Source organism: Lepidochelys kempii, chromosome 9 (genome assembly GCF_965140265.1).
Source record: "Lepidochelys kempii isolate rLepKem1 chromosome 9, rLepKem1.hap2, whole genome shotgun sequence".
Classification (NCBI taxonomy): domain Eukaryota; kingdom Metazoa; phylum Chordata; order Testudines; family Cheloniidae; genus Lepidochelys; species Lepidochelys kempii.
In genome coordinates, this window is record NC_133264.1 from 53,942,662 (window position 1) to 53,969,865 (window position 27,204).

Below are 27,204 nucleotides of genomic sequence, written 5' to 3' on the forward strand. Positions count from 1 at the left end.
ATCCGAAGCCCATTGAAGGTGATGGAAAGACTCCTATTGACTTCAGCTGGCTTTGGCACAAGCCCTGAGAGCACAGTGGGATGGCGATGAGGGGAAGCAACGCTACTAGACCATGTGCTTCAGCAGCAGCTAAGTCAGCATGGGGTATTCCCATCAGCATGATGAAATGCTCCCCTTCTCCACAGCCCTTTCTATTCTCTGTGCTTACTGACAGATCTAGTGCCTAGACCTTTACAGCCATCCTGCCTGTACCATAGGTTTCATGAATATCCAGTCTAGTCATTTATGGAGTTTAATGTCAAGGTGAAATAATTGCATACCATCGGTGTTCTCACTGACAGTTGTGTGCTTAACAAAGGCCACGTCTCCCTTCTCAACCAGACACCTAACAAATACCGAGAGAGAAGACAATCAGGAGTTACAGGTGTTTGTGAATCGTTGCCTTCCCTGCACATCTGCTGTTGATACTTGTCATCTTTTGTAACCTGAATCTGTGAGCATTTTTAGCTCTGTTAGAACTGACACAGAATTGACAAGGACAGTTAAAATGTAACCTTTTACCACCAGCAATGTGCAGAGTCCAGTGTGCATTTCACCACTGACCCTTTTTAATTTAACAGAAAATGTAAGCTTATTCAATGAATAAGAAGCTTGTGTGCTGTTGTCATGGGCGGCGAGTTCTATGGGCCTATGGTGCCTGGGCCCCAGGCATATTCCTCCTTCCCAGGCACCACAGGCCCAGCTCCAGCACTGGTCTCTCCCTCGGCCCTGCCTTCTGCCCCTGGGCCCCCCCCCCCGCCCCAGCGCATCCCCCAGGTGATTTAAAACAGCCCGGGGCCCCCACTCACCATTGGCAGCGCAGCGGAGCTGAGCAGCTTCCTACCTGCTCGCTCCATGTGGCTGCTGGCCCCTCCCTGCGGCCCCTGGGCAGGGTGGGTCTGTGTTCTGCCCCAAGCACCACTGCAGCCAAACTCCCTCCCAGAGCCTGCACCCCCACCCCCAGCCCAGAGGCTGCACCCAAACTCCGTCCCAGAGCCTGCACCCCCACCCCCTTCCCACACACCCCTCCTGCCCCCAAACTCCCTCCCAGAACCTGCACCCCAGACCCCCTCCCCCACCCAAACTCACTCCCAGAGCTCAACCTCTCACCCGTCCTGCACCCCAATCCTCTGCTCCAGCCCAGGGCCTGCACCCCAGACCTCCTCCCCCCCATCCAAACTCCCTCCCAGAGCCTTAGGCAGATGGGGGGCAGAGTTTGGGAGGGGCGGGCTCTGGGCATTCTGGGCACCACCAAAATTTCTACAAACCTGCTGTCCCTGGCTGTTGTTAATTATTATTATTTATTTTATTTATTTTCTTGTTGCATGACTCAATTTGCTACCCTCAAAATCCTTGTAATTTCTGTCAGCGAGGATCCTGGCTGTACATTTCAATAGCGATAGCCTGTGAAAGGTGGATCTTACACCAAAACTACTGCGAGCCGTGAAGCACTGCTGCATTGGGTCATTTCTTTACCAGTAGGGAGTGAAACACCATTAATTGCCCAGCAAGGCTCATATCAGCACAAGCTACTTAGTCCTGAGCTGTTGGAGGGGTCAAGGAGCTGTTGGAGGGCCAAGGAGCTGGCCCCCTAGGTTCTCCTTTGGGATCATTCAACAGAGTTCAAGGGAAGATTTTACAGATGCGTTCCTGTTCTCCCTTTCAGTTAAAGGGTAAGATCTAGTGACCCTGCCCTGTGGGAAGTCTAAAGTTCCAGCCCCATCCATTATCGCTCCTCCTGCTCCTGAAGGAGCAGCACTGATGGGCTTTGCAGAGAGTTATGAGGAGAAAGATGGTGTCTGCATTGAGGGGCCTGGAGGGAAGAGGAAATTAGAGTGAGGGGAAAGAGGTAGGATTCTCAGGGCTCTGTCAGCAGGGGCAGGGCTCTCAGTCCATCACCGCCCAAGGAGCACCTAGTATTATATTGGAGTCACCTACCGGAAGGCCCCGCTGTATCCATAGTATCTCTCATTGCTGTTGGCGGCACACTTGTAATTTGGTGGGAGGCTGCTGCCTGAGCCCGCACACAAGTTGCAGAGTGGTGAGGTAAGTGGAGATCCAGGAGCACAGCCTTCACTGAAGAACTTATCTGCCAGGAGAAATACAGAACACCTGTTGTATATTTCCTCTCTGGCTCTTGCTTTTCTCTATCCCTCAGTGAGAATCTTCATATGATTCATCATTATTAGGCCTTGAAGTAATTTAAATTAGTTGAAAAGAAAACTAAAACCTCTTTAAAAGACTGAGGAGGCATTTCCTTAGAAACCATCAGTTCCTGTGCTGCACGTGTACAAAGTGAAGTTATGGACAGAGAAACTCACAATAAGAAACAGGCACATCTCTGCTGTGGGCAGCAAATCGTGTGCACCAGTTTTTCAGCATGAGACTCAAAGCCAATGACAGGAAATTTGGAAATAAGTATTATTTGTTTTGCAGTCGTGGCCCAGGACCCCACTGATCTAGGTGCTGTACAGACACTGAGCAAAAAGACAGTCCCTGCCCCCAAAGAGTTTACAATATAGGCAATATCTTCAACCTAAGAAATGGCAGAGGCTGCATAAGGGAAACATTGTGAACTGGGATCACTGTCAATATGGGTCAGGGTTTGATCCAACAACCTTCACAGCAGGAAGACAGATTTTGCTACTTTGGTCCAGACCGGGGCTCTATCTAGTCCAGCAGCCTGTCTCCAACCATAGCTGGTACCAGCTGTTCTAGAAGAAAGTGCAAGAAACCCAATTTCTGCCCAAGCCCTTGTCTTTTTCATCCTGGCTATTAGAACTCTAGATGGGCTTGTTATCCCTACAAATGACCATTGCTTGTTTCATGTTCAATAACATCTGCTAAAGAAACAGACTGACATGCCACGTCCAACTGCTGCTCCATCAGGGTAAGAAATACTCAAGTCCATCTCAGGGAAATGTGGCTCCTTGAAACCTTTAACAAAGCAGCATTTCCCATGTGCTAGTGGCCAGCCAGCATCTGGGAGCCACCAGAGACTCGAAGGCCAGACAAGAGCTGTGGGATGAGGCTCTTGCTCTCCAGCACTGGCCTACCTGATGTCTGTACTGGGGACATGGATACACACAGTCGCTGTGAGAAGTTGATACACAAGTTGACTCACCAAAGTCACAGCTCCCGGTTTTACTGTGAATCAAGCCCATGGGGACGTTCCAGCCGGCAGTTCTCCCAACAGCTGTATGACAGGACTTCTTACCACGCAGGGTCTTCCAGGTGATATTGGAGTTGGATTTCTTCACCACAGCCACGGCGTAATATGTTACTGTCACAGAGCAGAAGGAAAAGGAAGTGAATCAGGAGAGTCAAACCTGAACCAGAATGGACATCCAAGGTTCCAGAATTCTTTTCATCCTTCCTATTCATAGAGAGGATCTACAAATGGGAACAACAAGAATACTGTGTCCTCCTACAGCCTATCCACCCCAGGATACAGAGGGCTTTGCATGTGTGATGCATTTAGCCCCACAATTCCCCTCTGGTAGTATCCCCATTATTTTTCTTCCCACAGAAATTGAGGCACTAGGTCATTAAATGATTTGCCCACAGTCACACAGGAAGTCTGTGTCAGGGCCAGGGATATAGCATATGCCTTCTGATTTCCAATCCTGCCCCTTGACTACAAGACCATCCTGCCTCTCTGTTTGGGGGAATATTTCGACTAAACCTATTTTCTAGTACTGTATCCCAGGCCTTCTGTCCCTGTGGTAGATCCTGGTGTAATGTGTTGGCATATTGGTGCTTCACATAGACTGTCTCTCTGACACTCTTCCACACTTTGCAGTGGGATCAGCTGGTGGATCCATGTAGTCACAGATCCAGCTGGCCACACATCCACCATTCTGCTAACAATGAAGATCCAGCTGAGTACAACTCAGCAATATACTGGAGCAGACAGACTCCAATAGGGTGACCAGACAGCAAGTGTGAAAAATCGGGATGGGGTGGGGGGTAATAGGAGCCTATATAAGAAAAAGACCCCAAAATCGGGACTGTCCCTATAAAATTGGGACATCTCGTCACCCTAGACTCCAATACCTGAGCTCTCCGAGGGCTGAACACCCCAATTTCCCACTACAGAGCCTTCTATTTCTGATCCCTTTCAGGCCACCTGCTCCCATGGGGGGAAGGGTTCAGGAACTGGCCGTGATGTGTCTGTGTTGAGGAGACCCCAGAAACTGGTATTTGAGTGGGGGCTCCCCTCCCTTTCCAGGTTCGAAGCCTGTGGAAAAGGTTTTTCCTCTCCTGCTCCCTTAAGGACAAATGGCCCATGGTCCACAATAAGACAGAGGAAAGGTTGATGTGTTCCTTAAAAGCCAACATCATGTTTATTCAGTGCTCCTGACAGCTCTGGATCTAAAGTCCCTGCTTATCCTGAGAAATGGCACCGCACAAGCTGCTGTGGTGAATGCTTCCCTGCCAGGCCACTAGGAACTGGTCTGAACCTGGCAAACCCATGTCATGTAGGTCAGTGAACAGGCAGCAGACATAACACCATCTGTGCTACTGATGTGATTTGATCAGTGACCTAGTGGTAGCAAGCACTATATCCCATTAGCAATTCCTGGAGATATTCAGTTCCCCTAGAGGGGTTTTTGTTGAATAACATGAAATCAGACTTTCTAGATATCATAAGAGAACTTGGGTTGCTTTCTGTACATGAGGCTCCTCTAAAGATTTCCCCCTCATTCACCCCTCCTTGGGCCAGCAGCAAGGTTTGAACCCAAGACCTTCAGTGTTAAAAGTCTGAACCTCTACAACTCGAGCTAATGGACTACCCAGATGTAGATTCAAAACCCCCTATGGATCAGCCAGTGTGGGGAGGGGGGTGCGGGGATGTGTAATACACTCTGAACAGTGGTTACCACAAATGTTCATTTGAACACAGGAATTGCCATCCTAGAACAGATCATCTAGTCTGCTCTAGTCTGTGATCCAGGCTAGTACAAGATGTTTCAGAGGAAGACAACAAAAATCCTGCATAATCCACCTGGCCAGATTGGGCAATATTATATCAAGGGGTAAATCTCTTCCTGACCCCATTTCTTTACATTCTTTGGATAATTTAATTTGTTCCCTTCAGTATGTACTACCTTGACCTTGCTTTTCTTTTGTATTTTATCTGAGATCATGTTGTCAAATTGATTAGTTTGGGTAGGTCCTTATGTCGTTCCTCTCTGTGCTCCTTAATCTAAATAATTGAGGGCCATTAGCAAACTTTCCCCTTTACTACTGGATCTGCATACCAGATCATTACTAAATACACTGGACACAAAGGTCCCCATAGCCATCTTTGTGGTGAACGTTGGCCATTTATTCCTAACCCTTAGCTTTCTGTTTCTTGACCAATTTATTTTTCCAGTTTACTCTAGGTCAGGATTTTATCTTCTGCCCCTCTGTTACCAGTAGTTACCTCTGGGTGTTCCTTCTTTCTGGCATTGTTTAATGTCACCTGAAATGGGAAAGAGGAGGAGATTTCAGATAGAGAGCTCTTGAAAAGCAAGTGTGCACTTAATGCTAAAAATAGGTTGTCCTGGCACTGTGTATATACCTAGCTCTGTAAGGATTCTGTTCACAGCAGTGGTTTCTCTGTGGGGCTGCTGGCAAGTTACTTTCTGAAGAAGCCTTAATACAGAAGGGGACAGGAGTAGCTGGTCTAACATCTAGCACATTAGCAGAACAAAGCATTGCCCTACTCCCCTTCTGGGGCAACAACTCAGTAGACGAGACTGGAGCTGGAGGCTAGAAGACAATAACTTAATGACTGTTAGGAATTCTGTGAATAAGGGTTGTTCAAGACAGGCAAAACCAGCTGTCATTGACCTTTCTTGTAGATCCCAGACAGCCTCTCCACATTTGGATTGCTGGCAGGGAGGGACCCTGCGTCATCTGGAACTGGCCACCTAGGAATACCTTGATACAGGGCGGATGTTCCCTGAGGGATAGAGCCAATGGAGCAGCCCCATGCCATCCCCTCCGCACAGCCCCCAAGGCTGGGGTTTTCCAGGGGATGGAGGGGCGTGTCAGAAGCAGGAAGGGTGCGGCTAGAGAACCCTGCTCCAGCCATTAAGGGAATGCTCTAGCTTATGCCCAGAACCACTCCTGTCCAAATCTGCCTTCGGCATCCAAGTGGTGCAGTGATTTAAAGCCCTTTTGCCCCCACACCTCCACTCGTTTCCTGGATCAAGCTAATTGTGACCAGAATCAGGACCACTGACTTATCATAGTTCAATGTAAAATAAAGTCTTCTGTTATCAATTAATTCCCCATCAAGAACAAGCTAAAAGGCAGATTGCACCTCACTCACCCTCGTAGTATTCTCCCATGACTGGCACCAAACCACATTTACCAGCCGTGTAGACGTAACCTCCATCCAAGCTTATGGCATCAGCATCACCTTTCTGCAATGAAAGTAACTCATCAAATATGAAGTGAAGCTACTTCTCATGCAGCCTCCCCCTGCCAGAGATGAAGCCTTTAAAAAAATTGCTGTCACGAAAGAGACGGGTAGTATAAGTAGCTTACATTTTACAATGAAGATTGACGTTGACTCGGAAAATGAAAAGTTAGAAAATATCAAAATGTTCTGACAATTTGTAAACTTTAAAAAAAAATCAAGTTCAGAAATTCGTCAGAACTGACCCTTTCCAGGAAAAGGTTTCAGTTTCAACAAATTGGCCTTTTCCAATGAAAAATTGTTTCATTGAAACATTCCTGACCAGTGCAGCTCAAAGACAGAGAGAGGAAATTGTTCTCTGAGCTGGCAGGGGCATGGAGAGAACAGTGGGAAAACGAAAAGCCCATACTGTTATCTTGGCAATGCAGTCCTCTGTGGTTTCTCCCACCGCACAGTCCAGGCTGCCTTCGCTCACTGCACTCCATTCATCACACTTGGCCTTCTCATCCTTACTTATTGTGCACCACTTCACCTTTTTCGAAGGGGCTTCAGGAGTTTCTAGGGAAGAAACTGACGTAGAAAGAATAAGCCAAAAGCTTATCTAAAATGTAAAGCCACCAACTGACTGACTGCAGGAAGAGCAGGGCTGCTGACAGCAGGTCATTGTGCACACAAGCTCCCTACAGCTCCATTCAAAATAGTCTTGTTGTTTGACAAATGCTGGACTAGTGGAGTGCAGAATATGCAGGAAAGGGAGGTCAGTTGGCTGGGTCTGGTTCTCACTGGACAGGGGATGCTTCAAAATCAACAGAGAGGCTTAGATTTTAAGGCCAGAAGGGACCATTAGGTCATCTCGTCTGACCTCCTGTGTAGCTGTGGCCAGAGAATTTCACCCAGTTACCCCTGTCTTGAGGCCAATAATGTGTGTTGGACCAAAGCATCTTCCAGAGAGGCCACCAGTCTTGGTCTGAAGACAGCAAGAGATGGACACTCCACCACTTGCCTTAGCTTCACTTAGCTCTACTGATTTGTGCCAGCTCAGAATCTGGTCCCAGGCTTCATGACCTCAGGGTCACTTAGCATTGGTGGTGCTGTGCATTGCTATGTGAGAGACCAATGTTCTTCTCAGCACAGCCCCAGCCTCTCACTCCCCAGCCCAGCCAGGTTGGGAGTTGAGCTGGGCGAAGTTTCTTGGCTGAGTAGTTTATTTGCTTTAAAAAAAAAAAAAAAACAGTTTTGGGTGGACAGAAAGCATTTGTGAACATGGGTCGAATTTGGTTAATTGTTTTACCTCCTGCACCAAAATAATATAAATAAGTGTCAGAGAAGTCTAAATATTTTGTTTGGCATTTTTAAAACTAAATGTTCAAAGACTACATTTAATTTGAATTGAAATGGTTTGTTTCAATCTGAAATGATTTCTTTTGGTTTGATTTTTGATTTTCCCTAAAAAAATGTTAGCCCCATGTGATCCAGACATCCAGTCAAAATGGCCCAATATTTTACTATGAGATATTCCCCATGAGCTGTCCCTGAACGAACAACAGAGCAGGAACAATTGACAGCAAACATCTGACAAATAATTCTGGATTGCAAATAAATGTGAGAAAATTGCCTCATTCCCCCAAACAGATTTACTCTTCGACTCTCCAAATGTTTCCGTGACTGATTCTTGGTGTGTCCCTAGTTCAGGAGCAGGTCATGGGAACCATCACCTGCCCATTGCACAAAGTGCCCCAGAGGTGACGCTCCTGAATCTGTGCAGAATGGTTCTCCCAGCCGCGGTGCAGAGGCAGGGTGGCCAGCCCCAGGGAGATCTCATGTCACTCTACGGCAGCCCCACTGACTGGTGAGGGAGCGTCGTTAACAGGGGCGGAAGGGAGACCCAGTGTGGTGGGAAAGGTGATGTAGGCAAAGCAAAGCCAAAGGGCAGTGGGTGTCCCCACGATACAGGTGACCCCAGGAACAAATGGCTGGGCTGGTAGTTAGGACATTGATCCCCACCACCCTCACCCCATTGCTGGAGCGTCAGGGATCCCTGTGCTCAGTGTGCCCTGTGTTACACGGCACTTATGGCCCAGCGCACACAGCAGCACAGGAGCCTGAGGGGGAGAACCCCCCACCCCCATGTTGCTGAGCAGCATCCTGCCCCTTCGGGAGACAAAGGGCTGTGTTCCTGGACCCCATTGCTGGGCTGCTAGCAGGAGAGGGATGAGAAATGGGCGACGCCAAGGCTCCCCCCTGTCCCCACCCCACCCCACCAAGTCGCGCAGCTGAGCTGCCCGGGGAAGGGGGTTGGGAGGTGCCTGCTTGGTCAGGGCCCATAGCCAGTGAATAGCCCCTGGAACAAGCGGGAGAGGACAGAGAAAGAAATGTGTCTCCCTGCTGCCTGATTCTTCCTCTTGGTGTTTCTGGGGCTGTGTGCTATATTCCGAGTGGGGCGTTTTGTGCTGGACCCAGAATGCTGCGAGAGCAGAGAGACACCAAACTACTGCTCGTTAATGACAATGCAGCTCAATGGCACCTGGGAGTCTGATCCCTGGGCCACAAGAATTTGCATTCAAACAGATCCAGTCGTGGCAATGCCAATTGTATATTGAACTCGCACTGCAGAGCACAACCCATGCAGCTCGATCCAGCTCTCATTTACACCCTGATACAGCTCAGAGCTGTGTTAATTTCAAAGTGAATGAAGTCAATGTAGTTGCTTTGCTTTATGAGCAGGATCTAGGCCATGGCTTCCTTATGGACCCTCCCGCAGCTTAAAATTTCATGACCACCTGCCATGGAGCCCAATCTCTGCTTACCTGGCCTGAGACTCTGAATAGCAGCCCAGTACTGGTAGCCCAGGTAGAACTGGGAATCCATCAGTCGAGGGACACGCTTAAAATTGGAAGCAGTGTCCTTAAAAAGCAGATCCTTCCCATGAGGAGAGCTGAAGAGTTTGAAGCTCTCTTTTGTGTTCTTGCCATACTTTGCCTGTCACAGAGGAGAAATGATCAGGTGTATACCAAGAGCAGGAGATAGTTCTGAAAAAGTGGAGAGAACAAACAAAAGAGGGATAATAGCAAAAGAAAGGCTGGAACAGAGAGAAAGATAGAGAATGGGAAGGAAAGCAATACCTCCGCCTGAGAGAGGAAGCTCCAGATCTCATCAGCCCGGCCATCAACACTTCGAGCCACAACAGCATGAGCAGCAACTCTGGCCCAGTGACACTCATGATACTTATCTACAGGCTTCCGGGAACCATCTTCACACAGCAGCTCATACTTGTCTTTCCCACTTGGGTCATTTTCTGGGAGGAATGGAAGTCCACAGGTTACAGCAACACCAATATTTAAAAGGGCTTTGAATACCCCACTTCAGGAAACTCCCCAATGATTTTTGACCCTGAATGAGAACCAGAAGCATGACAACTTCCATGAGACAAACTTCCCTCCCTGCAGGAAGTATTATTATCATCCCAATTTCACAGCTAGAGATCTGAAGCCAAGAGAGATGAAGGTCCAGATCCACAAAGGGACTTAGACATCTAGAAATCCACAAAGCCTGAGAGCCGTGGCTAGGCTCCCTGTACAGTGTGTGGGGAGACACAGGCACCTAAGAATGGGATTCACAAAGCCAGCATGCTGAGCGGGGAGACAGCTAAGCTAGCCAATTGGAGAAGTCGACAAGACACGTGTGCCCTAAGCTAGCCAATGGCAGATACCGACAAGAGGGATGTGTCCTAAACTCTGCCCCTCTCCTGAAATTGGGGGCAGGCCTCTGCTTGCGATCCACCACCAGGCCCCCTGCTTCTGGAGTCAGAGGCCTTAGGCATCGAATCCATTCTTGCAATTCCACACAAAACAGTGGGGGAAGGGAAAGGGCGCCCAAGACCTTTTGTGAATGTGGCACAAAATGACTTGCCTAAGTAGTCAGTGGTAAAGCTGGAAACAGAATCCAGGTCTCCTGAGTCCCAGTGCTTTACCACAGGACCATCCTTTCTCTTATGCTGGCGTCATGTTAGTAGATTCCAGTCATGATGTTGGTGGAGGTGAAGCCCATTCCCAAATTTAATCTTTCAGAGAACAATGTGCTGGTGTGATTTCACTGTGCACATCAAAGAAGCAACATACAAACTGGTCCCCACTCTGGTAGCCTTGTTCAGCCACAAGGAAGAGCCATTAGACTAAGAGGTGAAATCTAATCTCTCTCTGCTGATTATTTAGCAGTCAGGAACACAGCATACAAATCATATTTCCTCCCAGAGACAAAGAGAAAAGAGGCTTAGGATAAACGGGGAGAGAAATGAAGGCAGGTGCAATATAGACAGAATTCAAGGATAGAGTCCCAGTGAAAGGCCTGACCAGAAAGTGGTGAAATGGAATGATCCCCCATGCCTACCTAGAACAGTTGTGTGTTTGACAAAAGCTACATCTCCACCTCCATCTTTCAGACACCTGGAGGGGGAAAGAAAGCAGAAAGAAAAGGAGGACACTGAAATACTGTGTTTGTTGCTAATCTCATACCATCCCTCTACATTTCAGACAACTACCTTTGAAACAAGCCTTAGATACGTGACAGTTTGTCTTCACAAAAAGCCATGCGGGCTGCAGAAAGAAATGCAATGGCAGGGAAGAATTTTATAATGCAAATCATCAGGAGTAGCCCAATGATAATGCTCTGTACTGCCATGTGCAATTTATAGCTCAATTTCCGGTCACTCACTAACTGCTTGTAGAGGCTAGGAGCTATCGTAGGCCACATACTCAACCCTGGAGTAGGGGTGCTTCTTCCATAAGAACATAAAAATGGCCCTACTGGGTCAGAGCAAAGGTCCATCTAGCCCAATATCCTGTCTTCTGACAGTGGCCAGTGCCAGGTGCCCCAGAGGGAATGAACAGAACAGGTAATCATCAAGTGATACATTCCCTGTCGCTCATTCCCAGCTTCTGGCAAACAGAAGCTAGGGACACCATTCCTGCCCATCTTGGCTAATAGCCATTGATGGACCTATCCTTCATGAATTTATCTAGTTCTTTTCTTAACCCTGTTATGGTCTTGGCCTTCACAACATCCTCTGGCAAGGAGTTCCACAGGTTGACTGTGCATTGTGGGAAGAAATACTTCCTTTTATTTGTTTTAAACCTGCTGCCTATTGATTTATTTGGTAACCCTGAGTTCTTGTGTTATGAGAAGTAGTAAACAACACTTCCTTATCTACTTTCTCTACACCAGTCATGATTTTATGGACCTAAATCATATCTCCCCTTAGCCATCTCTTTTCCAAGCTGAAAAGTCCCAGTCTTATTAATAAAAAGAAAAGGAGTACTTGTGGCACCTTAGAGACTAACAAATTTATATGAGCATAAGCTTTCGTGAGCTACAGCTGTAAAGGTGCCACAAGTACTCCTTTTCTTTTTGCGAATACAGACTAACACGGCTGCTACTCTGAAACCAGTCTTATTAATCTCTCCTCATACGTAAGCCATTCCATACCCCTAATCATTTTTGTTGCCCTTTTCTGAACCTTTTCCAATTCCAATATATATTTTTTGAGATGGGGCGACCACATCTGCACACAGTATTCAAGATGTGGGCATACCATAGATTTATATAGAGGCAACATGATATTTTCTATCCTATTATCTATCCCTTTCTTAATTATTCCCTGCATTCTGTTCATTTTTTTGACTGCCACGGCACACTGAGTGGATGTTTTCAGAGAACTATCCACAATGACTCCAAGATCTCTTTCTTGAGTGATAACAGCCAATTTAGACCCCAACATTTTATATGTATAGTTGGGATTATGCTTTCCAATGTGCATTACTTTGCATTTATCAACATTAAATTTCATCTGCCATTTTGTTGCCCAGTCACCCAGTTTTGAGAGGTCCTTTTGTAGCTCTTCGCAGTCTGCCTGGGTCTTAACTATCTTTAGTAATTTTGTACCATTGGCAAATTTTGCCACCTCACTGTTTATCCCTTTTTCCAGATCATTTATGAATATGTTGAATAGGACTGGTTCCAGAACAGACCCCTGGGGAACACTATTGTTTACCTCTCTCCATTCTGAAAACTGACCATTTATACCTACCCTTTGTTTCCTATCTTTTAACCAGTTACCAGTCCATGAGAGCACCTTCCTCTTATCCCATGGCAGCTTACTTTGCATAAGAGCCTTTGGTGAGGGCCCTTGTCAAAGGCTTTCTGAAAATCTAAGTACACTATATCCACTGGATGCCCTTGGTCCACATGCTCATTGACCCCTCAAAGAATTCTAGTAGATTGGTGAGGCATGATTTCCCTTTACTAAAACCATGTTGACTTCCTCAACAAATTATGTTCCTCTACATGTCTGACAATATTGTTCTTTATTATAGTTTCAACCAGTTTGCCCAGTACTGAAGTCAGGCTTACAGGTCTGTAATTGCTGGGATCACCTCTGGAGCCCTTTTTAATTCCATTGAGGCCCATTACTCAACAGAAACCAATGAGACAATTAGGTCCCAACTACTCTACAAGTGTAGCCATGTCAGGAGACCCAGTTATAGTGCAGCTGAAAACATGTGTGTGGAACAGATAGTTACCAGATAAAAATAACTTTCACTTACTTAAAGGCTCCAGAATAGCCAGAATAAGGCCCAGTACGGGAACATTTCGGATCAAGGCATAAGCGGCACAGATTTGGTTCATTTGCGGGGGCACCAGGGACGCAGCTGGCTGAGAAAAACTGAGCCACAGCTATGGAAAAACACATGCAGTAGTTAATAGCAAACTCACCCTTTAGCAAACTGTCTTCTCCCAGCTGTGGATGCTTGGTATAGTAGTATGGGGTGTTTGGAGGAGGTAGTGGGGGGAGAGTGTCTGTAACCTGATGCCTTTGGAAGGGGTGGTTTGGTAAAGGGGATGCTGGAAGGATGGCATCTCCAGCTGGGCAGAGTGAAGGTTCTGGCATGTGGTCTGCTGTGCGTGGCAGTGGTGCATGGTGTTTGTGTGTGGAGGAGTAGAGGTGCCTTAAACTTTCCAGTTCCTTGGGTTTGTGTCAGGATGGCGTATTACATCGGTAGCAACTTTAACCATTGCACAACAGAGTTTTTGGAGTGTGACTGAGTAGAAGATAATGGATTCCAAAGCAAGGAAGCTGTTGCTGTCATGGAAATGCCCTGATTGATGGAAGAAGAGAAATTTAGGAAATGTGGATGGTTCCGTTGGTTTGCTGGTTTCCCCAAAAGTTCCTCAGAAAATCTACTTCCTTCTCCCTAACACTGATCAATCCCAGTTCTCCTCAACCCCAGCTTAATGTTAGCACTCCCTACTCACCTAGCTCTTTCCCAGCTTACCGTGGGTTATGGGAGTGGCTCTATCCCAGGTTAGGATTTTATGGTACAAGAGGGTCCCAATGGGAGTGAACCAGCCAGCAGACCTGTCCAACCCGGTGTGGCAGGATTTCTTCCTTTCAAGTTCCGTTATTGTGAAGTCAGTTCCTTTCTTCACCACAGCCACAGCATAGTAGCTGGTGACCGAATCTGTAAGGGAGGGAGGAGGGAAAGCAAGCAAGCATTGGAACAAAGGAACACAAAAACAGAAATGGAAGTCGCTTACCATCCCTTCCAGTTCACACAATTGTTTTCTCCCATGTCACACAAATCCTGGGCACAGGAAGCAAAGTGCAACATTTTCAACCCCATAATAATGTAGCAAGACACCCTACCCCTTTCTCCTGTTTAGTATTAGTGGGTTGCCATGCCAATATCAATCTGATTATAATCGTTGTAATAGACATAATGTTAAATGTTCTACTAATTAGTAAAAAGAAACTGAGTACTTGTGGCACCTTAGAGACTAACAAATTTATTTGAGCATAAGCTTTCGTGAGCTACAGCTCACTTGCATCCGATGAAGTGAGCTGTAGCTCACGAAAGCTTATGCTCAAATAAATTTGTTAGTCTCTAAGGTGCCACAAGTACTCCATTTCTTTTTGCGGATACAGACTAACACGGCTGCTACTCTGAAACCTACTAATTAGTATTACTAGCATTTGTTAAACGGTCTTGTCTTTGCATTTATTTGATATGTGTGCTGTTGTTAATAGCTCTTACCCTCGTGATAAGTCTTTTTGAGGGCAGTAGAGCTTCTCACATGAGTAAAGATGATTTGTGTAAGTAACGCTTGCAGGACTGGACTCTAAACTGGGTCTGTTAAAATTCTCTCCATAGACTGTCTGGCAAATATTACATCTATGCAAACGGACTGAGTTCTGGAGGCAGCAGAAACCCACTACTTTGAATTTCCTGACTTTGGTACCTTTTAATTCTCAGCCATAACACTGAGAATTACTCTGTAATGTTGCCTTCAGCCCAAACTCTCTACACAGTATCAGACAGCTGTAGCAGCACAGGAGCCAGCAAAGAGAGCTGTAAACGGGAGTTTCAGTGGGAGTTTGAAAGCGGAGTTTGGTTTGTGGTGCTTGTTTGGGGTTTGTGTTTGCTGTGGGTGGTGGTGTTTTGGTGTGGTTTGTGTTTCCCAGATGAACAGGATTTAGGTGGGAAGGCTATGACAGATACAGAGGCAGCAGTGGGGGTGACCCATGTAGTGGAAGACACAATGAAGATGACTGGATGTGGAAGCTGCGGTATGTACATGATCCTGGAGGGGGCACCTGGTAAGAGTTTTGTCTGCATGAAATGCCATCTGATAGAGCTGATGGAGGAAAAGATCGGAGGTTTGGAGATGCAGGTGGAAAGTCTGGTTGAGTTTAGAAAGGGGTTCGAGCAGATTATGGAGCAAAGACATGAGGTATCTGAAGGGAAAAGCTCAGACTTGCAGATGGAAGCAGGACTGAGGAATTCTGAGGGGAGACTGCTGGGTGAGGAAAGTGATCAGTGGAAGCATATGACTAAAAGAACTAGGCAGAGGAAAAGACGGGCTAGTGAAGGAGAAATAGAGCTCAAGAATAGGTTTGAGGAGTTGGAAAATGAAGAAGGGGCTCAGCCGCTAGTCACTGAAGGTGAAAGGGCAAGGAAGAAGAGAAGAGCGGCTAGTCCTATAGGAAAAGGGGAAGAGTCAATGGAGACTACACCAAATATGAGCCCCAGGAGGATACAGGATGGGTTGAAGAGAATTACAAGGGAGAATAGGAATGGAAACAACTTGCAGCCAGAGGGAACAGGGGATAGACTGGAGAATAGCACAGTCACCAGGAAAAGGCAGGTCTATGTGATCAGGGACTCTTTATTGAGAAGAATAGACAGGCCTGTAACCAGAGCTGATCCAGAGAATAGAAGGGTGTGCTGTCTTCCAGGTGCTAAGATATGGGATGTAGACCTGAGGTTGAAAAGGATCTGAAAGGGAGCGGGAAAGAATCCCCTAATTATCCTTCATGTGGGAACAAATGATACGGCTAGGTTCTCTCTGGAAAGTATTAAGGGAGACTATGCTAGGCTTGGGAAGACGCTTAAGGAAATCGAGGCTCAGGTGATCTTTAGTGGGATTCTGCCTCTTCCTAGAGAAGGGCAACAAAGGTGTGACAAGATTATGACTATCAACAGATGGCTTAGGCAGTGGTGCTATAAGGAGGGCTTTGGGATGTATGGCCACTGGGAGGCATTCATGGACAGAGGACAGTTCTCTCGGGATGGACTTCATCTGAGTAGGGAAGGAAATAGACTTCTAGAATGGAGGCTGGCACAACTGATTAAGAGAGCTTTAAACTAGGAATTTGGGGGAGATGGTTGGGAGATGTCCAGGTAATCTCCACACCAGATTTTAGCAGGATTTGAGACAGAAGAAAACAACATAAGAAAGGATACAGCCGTGGGTAGGAGAATGGATATAAGGAGGAAGGGCAGTGTGGATACCAGTCTAATAGGTCATACTGGCTGTAGAATGACGGTGCCTAATCAGGTAAAGAATGTGAGCGAGGCCAAACAGCAAAAATTAAGATGTTTCTACACCAATGTGAGGAGCCTCGGTAACAAAATGGAGGAACTAGAGCTACTGGTGCAGGAAGTGAAACCAGATATTATAGGGATAACAGAAACCTGGTAGAATATTAGTCATGACTGGAGTACGGGTATTGAAGGGTACGTGCTGTTTAGAAAAGACAGAAATAAAGGTAAAGGTGGTGGAGTAACGTATATCAATGATGAGATGGAATGTAAAGAAATAAGAAGCGATGAAATGGATAAGACAGAGTCCGTCTGGGCAAAAATTACATCGGGGAAGAAAACTACTAGAGCCTCCCCTGGGATAGTGTTTGGGGTGTGCTATAGACCGCCGGGATCTAATCTGGATATGAATAGAGCCCTTTTTAAATGTTTTTAATGAAGTAAATACTAATGGAAACTGCGTGATCATGGGAGACTTTAACTTCCCAGGTATAGACTGGACGACAAGTGTTAGTAATAATAATGACAGGTTTCAGAGTAACAGCCGAGTTAGTCTGTATTCGCAAAAAGAAAAGGAGTACTTGTGAGCATGAGCTTTCGTGTCACGAAAGCTCATGCTCAAATAAATTGGTTAGTCTCTATGGTGCCACAAGTACTCCTTTTCTTTTTAGTAATAATAATAGGGCTCAGATTTTCCTAGATGCGATAGCTGATGGATTCTTTCAACAAGTAGTTGCTGAACTGACTAGAGGGGATGCCATTTTAGATTTGGTTTTGGTGAGTAGTGTGGACTTCATAGAAGAAATGGTTGTAGGGCACAATCTTGGTTCAAGTGATCATGAGCTAATTCAGTTCAAACTGAATGGAAGGATTAACAAAAATAAATCTGCAACTAGGGTTTTTGATGTCAAAAGGGCTGACTTTCAAAATTAAGGAAATTAGTTAGGGAAGTGGATTGGACTAAAGAACTTATGGATCTAAAGGCAGAGGAGGCCTGGGATTACTTTTAAATCAAAGCTGCAGAAGCTATCGGAAGCCTGCATCCCAAGAAAGGGGAAAAAATTCATAGGCAGGAGTTGTAGACCAAGCTGGATGAGCAAGCATCTCAGAGAGGTGATTAAGAAAAAGCAGAAAGCATACAGGGAGTGAAAGATGGGAGGGATCAGCAAGGAAAGCTACCTTATCGAGGTCAGAACATGTAGGGATAAAGTGAGACAGGCTAAAAGTCAAGTAGAGTTGGACCTTGCAAAGGGAATTAAAACCAATAGTAAAAGGGTCTATAGCCGTATAAAGAAGAAGAAAACAAAGAAAGAAAGAAGTGGGACTGTTAAACACTGAGGATGGAATGGAGGTCAAGGATAATCTAGGCATGGCCCAATATTTAAACAAATACTTTGCCTCAGTCTTTAATAAGGCTAATGAGGATCTTAGGGATAATAGTAGCATGACAAATGGGAATGAGGATATGGAGGTAGATATTACCATATCTGAGGTAGAAGCGAAACTCGAACAGCTTAATGGGACTAAATCTGGGGGCCCAGATAATCTTCATCCAAGAATATTAAAGGAATTGGCACATGAAATTGCAAGCCCATTAGCAAGAATTTTTAATGAATCTGTAAACTCGGGGGTTGTACCATATGACGGGAGAATTGCTAACATAGTTCCTATTTTTAAGAAAAGGGGGAAAAAGTAACTACAGACCTGTTAGTTTGACATCTGTAATATGCAAGGTCTTGGAAAAAATGTTGAAGGAGAAAGTAGTTAAGGACACTGAGGTCAATGGTAAATGGGACAAAATACAACATGGTTTTACAAAAGGTAGATCGTGCCAAACCAACCTGATCTCCTTCTTTGGGAAAGTAACAAATTTTTTAGACAAAGGAAACGCAGTGGATCTAATTTACCTAGATTTCAGTAAGGCGTTTGATACCGTGCCACATGGGGAATTATTAGTTAAATTAGAAAAGATGGGAATCAATATGAAAAGTGAAAGGTGGATAAGGAAATGGTTAACAGGGAGACTACAAAAAGAAAAGGAGTACTTGTGGCACCTTAGAGACTAACAAATTTATTTGAGCATAAGCTTTCGTGAGCTACAGCTCACTTCATCAGCTGCATTCAGGGAGACTACAGCGGGTCCTACTGAAAGGTGAACTGTCAAGCTGGAGGGAAGTTACCAGTGGAGTTCCTCAAGGATCAGTTTTGGGACCAATCTTATTTAATCTTTTTATTACTGACCTCGGCACAAAAAGTGGGAGACTAATAAAGTCTGCGGATGATACAAAGCTGGGAGGTATTGCCAATTTAGAGAGAGACCGGGATATCATACAGGAAGATTTGGATGACCTTGTAAACTGGAGTAATAGTAATAGGATGAAATTTAATAGTGAGAAGTGTAAGGTCATGTATTTAGGGATTAATAACAAGAATTTTATTTATAAGCTGGGGATGCATCAATTAGAAGTAATGGAGGAGGAGAAGGACCTTGGAGTATTGGTTGACCATAGGATGACTATGAGCCGCCAATGTGATATGGCCGTGAGAAAAGCTAATGCGGTCTTGGGATGCATCAAGTGAGGTATTTCCAGTAGAGATAAGGAGGTTTTAGTACTGTTATACAAGGCACTGGTGAGACCTCACCTGGAATATTGTGTGCAGTTTGGCCTCCCATGTTTAAGAAGGATGAATTCAAAGTGGAACAGGTACAGAGAAGGGCTACTAGGATGATCCGAGGAATGGAAAACCTGTCTTTTGAAAGGAGACTCAAGGAGCTTGGCTTGTTTAGCCTAACTAAAAGAAGGTTGAGGGGAGATATGATTGCTCTCTATAAATGTATCAGAGGGATAAATACCGGAGAGGTAGAGGAATTATTTAAGCTCAGTACCAATGTGGACACAAGAACAAATGGATATAAACTAGTCATTGGAAAGTTTAGACTTGAAATTAGACAAAGGTTTCTAACGATCAGAGGACTGAAGTTTTGGAATAGCCTTCCAAGGGAAGCAGTGGGGGCAAAAGACCTATCTGGCTTTAAGATTAAACTCAATAAGTTTATGGAGGAGATGGTATGATGGGATAATGTGATTTTGGCAATTAATTGATCTTTAACTATTCATGGTAAATAGGTGCAATGGCCTGTGATGGGATGTTAGATGGGGTGGGATCTGAGTTACTACAGATATTTCTTTCCTGGGTATCTGGCTGGTGAATCTTGCCCATATACTCAGGGTTCAGCTGATCGCCATATTTGGGTTCGGGAAGGAATTTTCTTCCAGGGCAGATTGGAAGAGGCCCTGGGTTTTTTTTGCCTTCCTCTGTAGCATGGGGCATGGGTCACTTGCTTGAGGATTCTCTGCTCCTTTAAGTCTTTAAACCACGATTTAAGGACTTCAATAGCTCAGACATAGGTGAGAGGTTTTTTCGCAGGAGTGGGTGGGTGAGATTCTGTGGCTTGCATTGTGCAGGAGGTCAGACTAGATGATCATAATGGTCCCTTCTGACCTTAATATCTATGGAAAAAAAAACAAACAGCCTGACTTTCCGAACAGAGACCTGTATTATAATAGAAAGAGAAGGCTGGGAGTTTGGGTGGGATCTGGAAAGCAGGAGCCGATGGAGACAGGAATGGAGAAGTACTGTCATTTTCCTTCAAGAATCATCAGTAATGCAGTAGACAGAACTACAGACTGGGGATGCAGACTGAGCGATAGACTTCATTCTGAACAGAATGGGTTTGTATCACAGCTTCCACTGAGGCCCAGCAACTCTGATAGCAGCAGCTTTAATGTTTAGCTTTCTTTTCTGTTTCTTTCCCTCTTCACTGGGCTTGTTCATCCACTGCCCCATCTGTGTGCTCAGTTCAGCCTGGTCCTCCAAGAAACAATTGACCCTCATGTTGCTAGAGAGACAAGGCAGGTGAGGTAATATCTTTTATTGGACCAACTTCTGTTGGGGGAAGGGACAAGCTTTTGAGCTACACACACCTGAAGAATAGCTCTGCGTAGCTCGAAAGCTTGTCTCTCTCACCAACAGAAATTGGTCCAATAAAAGATATTCCCTCACTCACCTTGGGTGTCTAATATCTTTGGACCACCATGACTACTCCAACACTACAAAGTTTGTGTTGTTGCCATTCTTTAACCTCTGTTACTGCAGCTGACTCGTAGCTTGGGTCTCACGTGCCTGGATTAGCCCAGTTATTTTCCAGTTTTGTACAAGGTCCCTGAAAGCGGAAAACCTTTGAGGTTTGCTCAGCTTAGTCCCCCTGCTGTGTTTTGTCAGGGGCCGTTAGTTACTGAGGCAAATTAACCTTACAAAACTCTTCAGACACTCTATTGCATTAGCCTTCCCCAGCCATTGCAACACCACTGTAGTGAGCAGTAAACTTCCACTGAGGGAACAGCAATAGCAGCACACTGGATTTACTCCAGTTCTGTTGAGAAAGAGTTACTGCCCTTGTGATCATAGAATATCCAGGTTGGAAGGGACCTCAGGAGGTCATCTAGTCCAACCCCCTGCTCAAAGCAGGATCAATCCCCAACTAAATCACCCCAGCCAGGGCTTTGGCAAGCCTGACCTTAAAAACTTTAAAGGAAGGAAATTCAATCACCTCCCTAGATACTGCCACATGCAGTGGGAGTAAGAACTGTTTCTATAGACTGGTCTGCTCCTCCTCTGTGATCCGGCAGGGAGCCAAATTTCAGCTGCCCAATGTAAATGATATAGAGGAGCTGTGTGGAGAGGAAAGGTTGCTCCGGGATAGAAACCCCACCACTACCTCCTGTAGCCTGCTCTATCCCCTTCAGGGTAGCAACGCACGAGCTAAGCTCTGCATGAACAGCCATGGAGAGAGACGTCAGGGAAAAGCTACTGTTCACAGCACACTTCCCGCATACAGCCAAGTGCATCATAGGTTGCTGCTGCTCAGAGCTTTCAGGTACCACAAAGGGGGCTTGTGAGTATGGCTGGTGAGGGGAAATGCCATGCCGGCTCAGCAGCGATAGTCACCTCACTTGCTGGTGGTGTGGAGGACATGTGAAAATGACAATGTCACCTGTAATAACATGTAACTGGTTGCTTTAGCATTGCTCCCCAGTCTGCAGGTAAAATTACCCTAGCACCTTGGGTCACTGGGAAGGAATGAAGCAAGAACCAGAAGGTTCATGGAAGTGGAAAAACCCCTCAAACCAATCAGAAATCAAGAGGATTAGGAAAGGCCTGGTCTGGTTGTGGGGGAAGGGGAGGAGATCAGGGTGAGTGGAGTGATAGAACTAAAGCTGATGGCTCCAAAGGAGAGTTTGATCACCTGGACAGCTAGGAAAATAAGGCAGGGAGCAGGAGTACAGATCATTGCTGCTTTCCACCAGGACACTTTGGTCCCGATTCTCAGCTTGTGTAAATGGGCACAGCTGTGTTGAGGTCACTGGCTGTGGATCAGTCCTCATGCATACCAGCTAAGGCCCTGGTCCTTGGTCTGTGGCCAGCTCTGAAGAAGTACATAATCTCAGAGTTAGCACACTGACTTGCCCAGGGGTTTGTGCCTTCCCAGTTTGCCTTAGTAGTATGGTGTTACTAATGTGCTGACAGCTAGCACCGGGGTGGTCAAAGTTCCACAACTTTTTGGTCAATAACAGTGTCCTCCATGCAAATGTACCGTTTCCTGTGCCATAGACCTCAGCCACAACAGGCTTCAGATTATATGGGGCAAGGTGTGCTTCGAAAATGTGTCCACCATCCAGACTAATGGCATCTGCTTCATTCACCTGAAACACAAAAGGGTTACATCAGATGTGGGCACATGCATCAGCAGGGCTAGAAAACACTGAGCGTTAATTAACAGAGCCTCTCTTTGGGGTCCTTCCTGGCTGGGGTGCTGCTGTAGCAATGGAGCCAGGCAATGACGGAAGGAAATCAATGACTTAAAGAGGATAGTGAAGCTTTCATCCCAGATTAGGCAAATGGAACCCATCAGGGCAAGTTGTTTCTCCCAGCCCCAGGCCTGATACATTGCTGGCAACCTACCGCAATGGCTTTTATGCAGTCAAGGTGAGTTGTTTTCTTCACACAGTCTAATGAAGGGGTTGAGGACATTTTCGTCTTCAGTTCCATACATTTTCTCTGCTCTGCATCAGATATTGTGCACCATCGGATGGGACTTTGGGCTGGGCGGTCAGCAAGACAGAGCACTGTGGAGAGAGCAAAAGAGGACTAAGAGGTTGTTTCATGAACCTCAGACCTAGATGAAAGAACTAGCATCCCTCCCTACAGACATAGGTCTCCCATGAGACCCATGGGTCTCTCCTTCCCTGCCCGCTCCCAATAGCGGGACCCCAGTGCCTAGGGGCACTGTTTACTGGTTTCTTAGATCTAGATTCAAGTGGATACAAAGGGCTAAATTCACCCCTGGTGTAACCACAGTGACCTTAGTGGAGTTACTGCACAGATGGATTTGGCCCAAAGTGTAGGGGGTGTGATATTTTTATATTCCAGCTCTCACTAATTGGCCGCCTGAGATTCAAATCACCAGGAGATTTCTACTAAAGCTCCTTGCCCTAGTCCAAATGCAGGATGATTCCTAGGGTTTGTGCTCCTAGGGGACAGTCATTCCTCTTTCGAGGAAGATGAAGAAATAAGAGCAAATGCAACCTTCTGTTACGCTGTTGTAATTCCAGCGTAACTGACCTCTGTGGAGTCACTCCAGATTTGTGGTGTAACTGAGAGCAGGACTTGGCCCACAAACTGAAATCAGGGTGAGCAGGGTAAACGTCAGGGCTTGAATAAACACCTTATTCCAGGTTCCTCCTCTATGTCAGAGAGCTCTCCAAATTTACATGTGTTTCTCTGCCAGGGAACTACTCTCCCACTTTTCCTTCATTCCTTAGGAGACATGCTCTACCCTAATGTCCTGAGGTCACTCCTGAAGAGATGTGCAGAAGGGGAGCTCCTACCATGCAGACTTTAAGGTATATAGCCGGGCAGCTCCACTGTCATGGACTTCCTGGTCTGCGGGGTGGGAGCTGCTCTCCTGCACAGGCTCTCCAGTCTGCCTGTCCTGTGCACCTTAGGGAGTGTCCAGGAGGAGGATTCCTACCCTGCAGACCCCAAAGAAGTGCGCACAATGAGAGCTCTGCAGCTGCAGGCCTCTCATGCTGCAAGGGCAAACTGCAGTGGAAGGCTGACCAACTTGAGTTCCTGACAGTGTCAATGGAAGTGGAAACACAGCATGTTCTCTGTTACAGACTCACCACAAACCTGCAAGTTCCCAGACAAAACAGTTTGTGAGAGGGAAGTGAAGGCTGTTGCCATCACTTCTCTGGAACGCCCCCAGAAGACACCCTCACAAAAGACAACACACAGGAACACATTCTCTGACCTGGCCAAACTGCACTCAGTACAGGACCGGACATGGGGGTGAGAAAAGGTGACTTGATGTCTCTTTTCCCCAGCTGATCCTGGGGCTGACCAGGGTCCAGTCCTTGGTGTAAGCTAGAGAAGCCCAAAGGGCTATTCCCACGGGTGGGGATTGCTGGAGCTCAGACACACCCTAGTTACACCCATGTCCCTTGGCATGCCCCTTGCCCCAGATATGGGGAGAGGTGGAATCACCCAAAGCATCTCCTCACATCAGGAGGATTCTCTGGTGGCCAGCTAAGTCAGCTTTCCTCTGCTGTGTGTGTCACTGGAGCTAAACCAAGCAGCTGTAGTGAGGCTCAAGATCTGCCCAGCACTTCCACCAGCCTACACACTGGAGAATTTGGAAATTGGCTGTTAAGATATGCAGCCAGTCTCCCTCTGCCATCCCTCCCTACGCAATCACTCACAAGCCCACCAGCCCACATCACCCACCTATTGGTAACTCTGTCCACCCTTGGGAATCAGTGGTAAATACAAATCTGCTGTGTAAAGTTTAGTTCCAATTTCACGGGCCAGGTAGGATTTTTGTGCCATTGGAGAAGGAAGACAGGTTGAAGATACAGCAGTGCACTGAATAGTTTAACTGTTAGTAAAGATTGAATTGTTGGGAAAAGCCAAGAAAGCGGTTACATGCAGGGTGACATTACAGGCTTGTGTAGGATAATGGAATATGCTGAGCCTGTGCATTGTGGAATCTAAGGTAATGTTTGAAAGCACGTGGCTATTACTTACTGAATAGTTGTGTATTAGGTACCATCATCACCATGTAGGAATGCAGGGCTCTGAATGCAGGTGTTGGTGTGTAGTCATGCTTTTCTGCTTGTTTACATTATCATGGGCAAAAATGAGGTTGAATGAGGGTGGAAGCTGGTTGGGGTATAAAAGGGGCTCATCTAAACCTCATTAAAGCCAATGGAAAGAATCCCTCTGACTTCACAGAGCTTTGCATTAGGTCCCACATGAAGAGTATTGAACTGCTAAAGTCTAGGCTTTCTGTTTCGGAAAATGCATGTGGTTTCTTTTCCACAAGGTTTCTTTCAGTGGCTTGTTACAGAGGGGTAAAAATACCTTTGCACTCTTATCTCTTATTCACCATGTTTTTTGTTTGGGAATATATGAATAGATATAAGATATAAGGATAGATAACTTAAGCCCCAGTACTGCAAACGTGTCCTTGCTTCACTGCATGCACGAGTTGTTCCATTGACAACTATTCATATACATAAAGTTACACATGCACTTAAGCATTTGTAGGATCAGGGCCTTAAGAAGGGCGGACAGAACATTATAAACAGATGCTCTTCTTCTGCTGATGGAGAGTTTGGATCAGTCGCAGTGTTGTGGGTGGTGATTATTTAGCTAACATTAGTGTCCAGAGGCCCGAATTGGGATTGGGGGGTCCCAATTATGATAGATTCATAGGAGAAGAGGACACTTCATTTAAGACGAGAAGCATTAAGGGAACGTAACAAACACCAGGTGGGAAGAGGACAAGGGTAACAGTAATAAGATTATGTGGTCACACAGGCCAGCAATGTGTGCACAACTTGCCTGTGCCAAATTACTGCAAAATAGAATGTTTGTATAAATAATCAGTGCCTGCTTCCATTTGTTTTACCTGTAAAACTCTGCCATTGTCTGTGTGCTTTTTCTGTTTGTTTCTAATTGTTGTCCCGCTCCCAGCTTCTATTTTCAAATCTCTACTTTTACTGATTGGTTTAAAAAAATCTCTGCCTGTTTTTCTTTTTATAGTTCTATTTCTAAAATGTCTTCCCCCTGCTGCCTCCCATTTAAGTCAAGGGTCCCACGATCAGGCTAAGAGAGTAATGCTGCCAGGGAGGTGGCCTCATTATCAGCACATAGAGGGGTCTGGGCAGGAGAGGAGAGAGACAGAGAGACTGATTTGTCATGAGCGCAGCCAGCCTTTTGCACAAAGGAATCCAGGAGCCTGAAAGAGCAGGGGCTCCAAAGGCAGAGTACAGACACATCTAGTGGAAGGAGACTTGTGGGCCTTTCTGGGCCCAGGAGAAGAAAGAGAGGTGCTCCTCACAGCCTCATCTTGCTGAGCAGGGCTGGGGTAGAAGAGAAGGGGTACAGTCATTGGTGGCACTAGACCATTGGGGAAGCTTCTTTGAGATAATCCCAAGCAATGCAGGGTATTGTGGGGAGAGCCAAGCCCTGGACTCTCAGGCAAGGTCGGGGGTGGGGGGGGTTGAAGGGGCATGTCCCTTTACAAGAAGGGCGTCCAAAGTTGAGCTGCAGGGACCACCCCCCCCCGCCCCCAGAGAAGAATATGGGACAGGTTAGAAAGACAGTGAGCTGTAGCTCACGAAAGCTTATGCTCTAATAAATTGGTTAGTCTCTAAGTGCCACAAGTACTCCTTTTCTTTTTGTGAATACAGACTAACACGGCTGTTACTCTGAAACCAGTAATTTTTTTGTAACTTTCACCTTAAAGATTCTTTGCTTAATATTATTTTAAGAAGCTTCTCTAAATACATGTACATCCTCTGTAGGGAAGGCTTTCAGTGACTCTCTCCTACACCAGTGCTCCACCGGGGGGACATACCTCCACCCATACCTGCAGCAGGAGCTCCGTATAAGGAGCAAACCTGAAACCGCAGCCTGTCCCTTCAGACTGTTTTAGGGCCTGATCCAAAGCTCATTGAAGTCAATGGAAAAACTCCTGTGGTTGTCACTGGGCTTTGGATCAGGCCCTTAGCAAAATAGGAATGGTGGTAGTTACTGTAATTAGTATTAAATTGCTATCTCCGGGCTGCAAGATCCGTGGCAAACGAGTGACACAGTCCAGCACCCAGCAGCTGTTTTCCCTTTGGTTTCTGTCCTGCACAGTTCAGTGACTGTTGGCGTTTACTGTGCACTGCAATTAAACTGGCTCCCTTATGCAACGTCCTCTCAGTCTCTGGCTAGTGCGGGGGCTGCTGAGAATGTCAGTGACACCCACACCTCGAAACTGCTGCTCTGAAGGCACTTACCCAATATCCCCAAGGACAGCGTGGCATGGAGAGCGAACTTCATCCTTCCCTCCTGGGCTTGGCAGCCAGGTCTTGCAGGAGCTTTACTCAGAGACTGTCCCCTCTGAGTCTGTGATGGCTCCTAGGCTACTCTTTGCCTTTTTATAGAGGGACAGGGCTCGCTGTGTTAGCAGAAGCAATGACTGGCAGTGTTTGTCCTTGTTTCCCAATAGCTCCTCAATTTCCTCACCCCGCCCCCCTGCCCCATTCCAGTCAGACCATTTTCAGGCAGCATTTCACTTTGGCACTGAATCACATGCAGGCATGAGTGAGAGCAAGGCAGGTGCATGTTGTTCACTCAAGGGATTTAAAATGGGAAAGTCCCACTTTGTGTCATTTCAATTTCTGCTTGGCTGAAATACAGTGGGAAGGGCTATTTTTTTTGTTCCAGCCACCCCCTGCCTTACAAAGGCTAATCTCAGAG

At 46.2% G+C, this 27,204-nt stretch overlaps 1 protein-coding gene across 1 annotated transcript in view; it reads right to left on the bottom strand.

Annotated features, from left to right (window-relative positions):
• Positions 1–26,918, bottom strand: part of LOC140916805 (ovotransferrin-like) — a 74,642-nt gene extending 47,724 nt beyond the window's left edge. The window contains exons 1-14 of the mRNA XM_073358691.1: positions 26,742–26,918; positions 22,354–22,517; positions 21,986–22,094; positions 13,783–13,968; positions 13,054–13,183; positions 10,841–10,896; positions 9,577–9,749; positions 9,262–9,433; positions 6,864–7,024; positions 6,365–6,458; positions 5,471–5,509; positions 3,164–3,322; positions 1,978–2,128; positions 321–385 (exon numbers count right to left, since the gene is read on the bottom strand). Coding sequence (XP_073214792.1) covers positions 321–385; positions 1,978–2,128; positions 3,164–3,322; positions 5,471–5,509; positions 6,365–6,458; positions 6,864–7,024; positions 9,262–9,433; positions 9,577–9,749; positions 10,841–10,896; positions 13,054–13,183; positions 13,783–13,968; positions 21,986–22,094; positions 22,354–22,517; positions 26,742–26,784 — 1,702 coding nt within the window. The 5' untranslated portion in view covers positions 26,785–26,918. The remainder of the gene's footprint in view (positions 1–320; positions 386–1,977; positions 2,129–3,163; positions 3,323–5,470; positions 5,510–6,364; positions 6,459–6,863; positions 7,025–9,261; positions 9,434–9,576; positions 9,750–10,840; positions 10,897–13,053; positions 13,184–13,782; positions 13,969–21,985; positions 22,095–22,353; positions 22,518–26,741) is intronic.
• Positions 26,919–27,204: the final 286 nt, after the last annotated feature.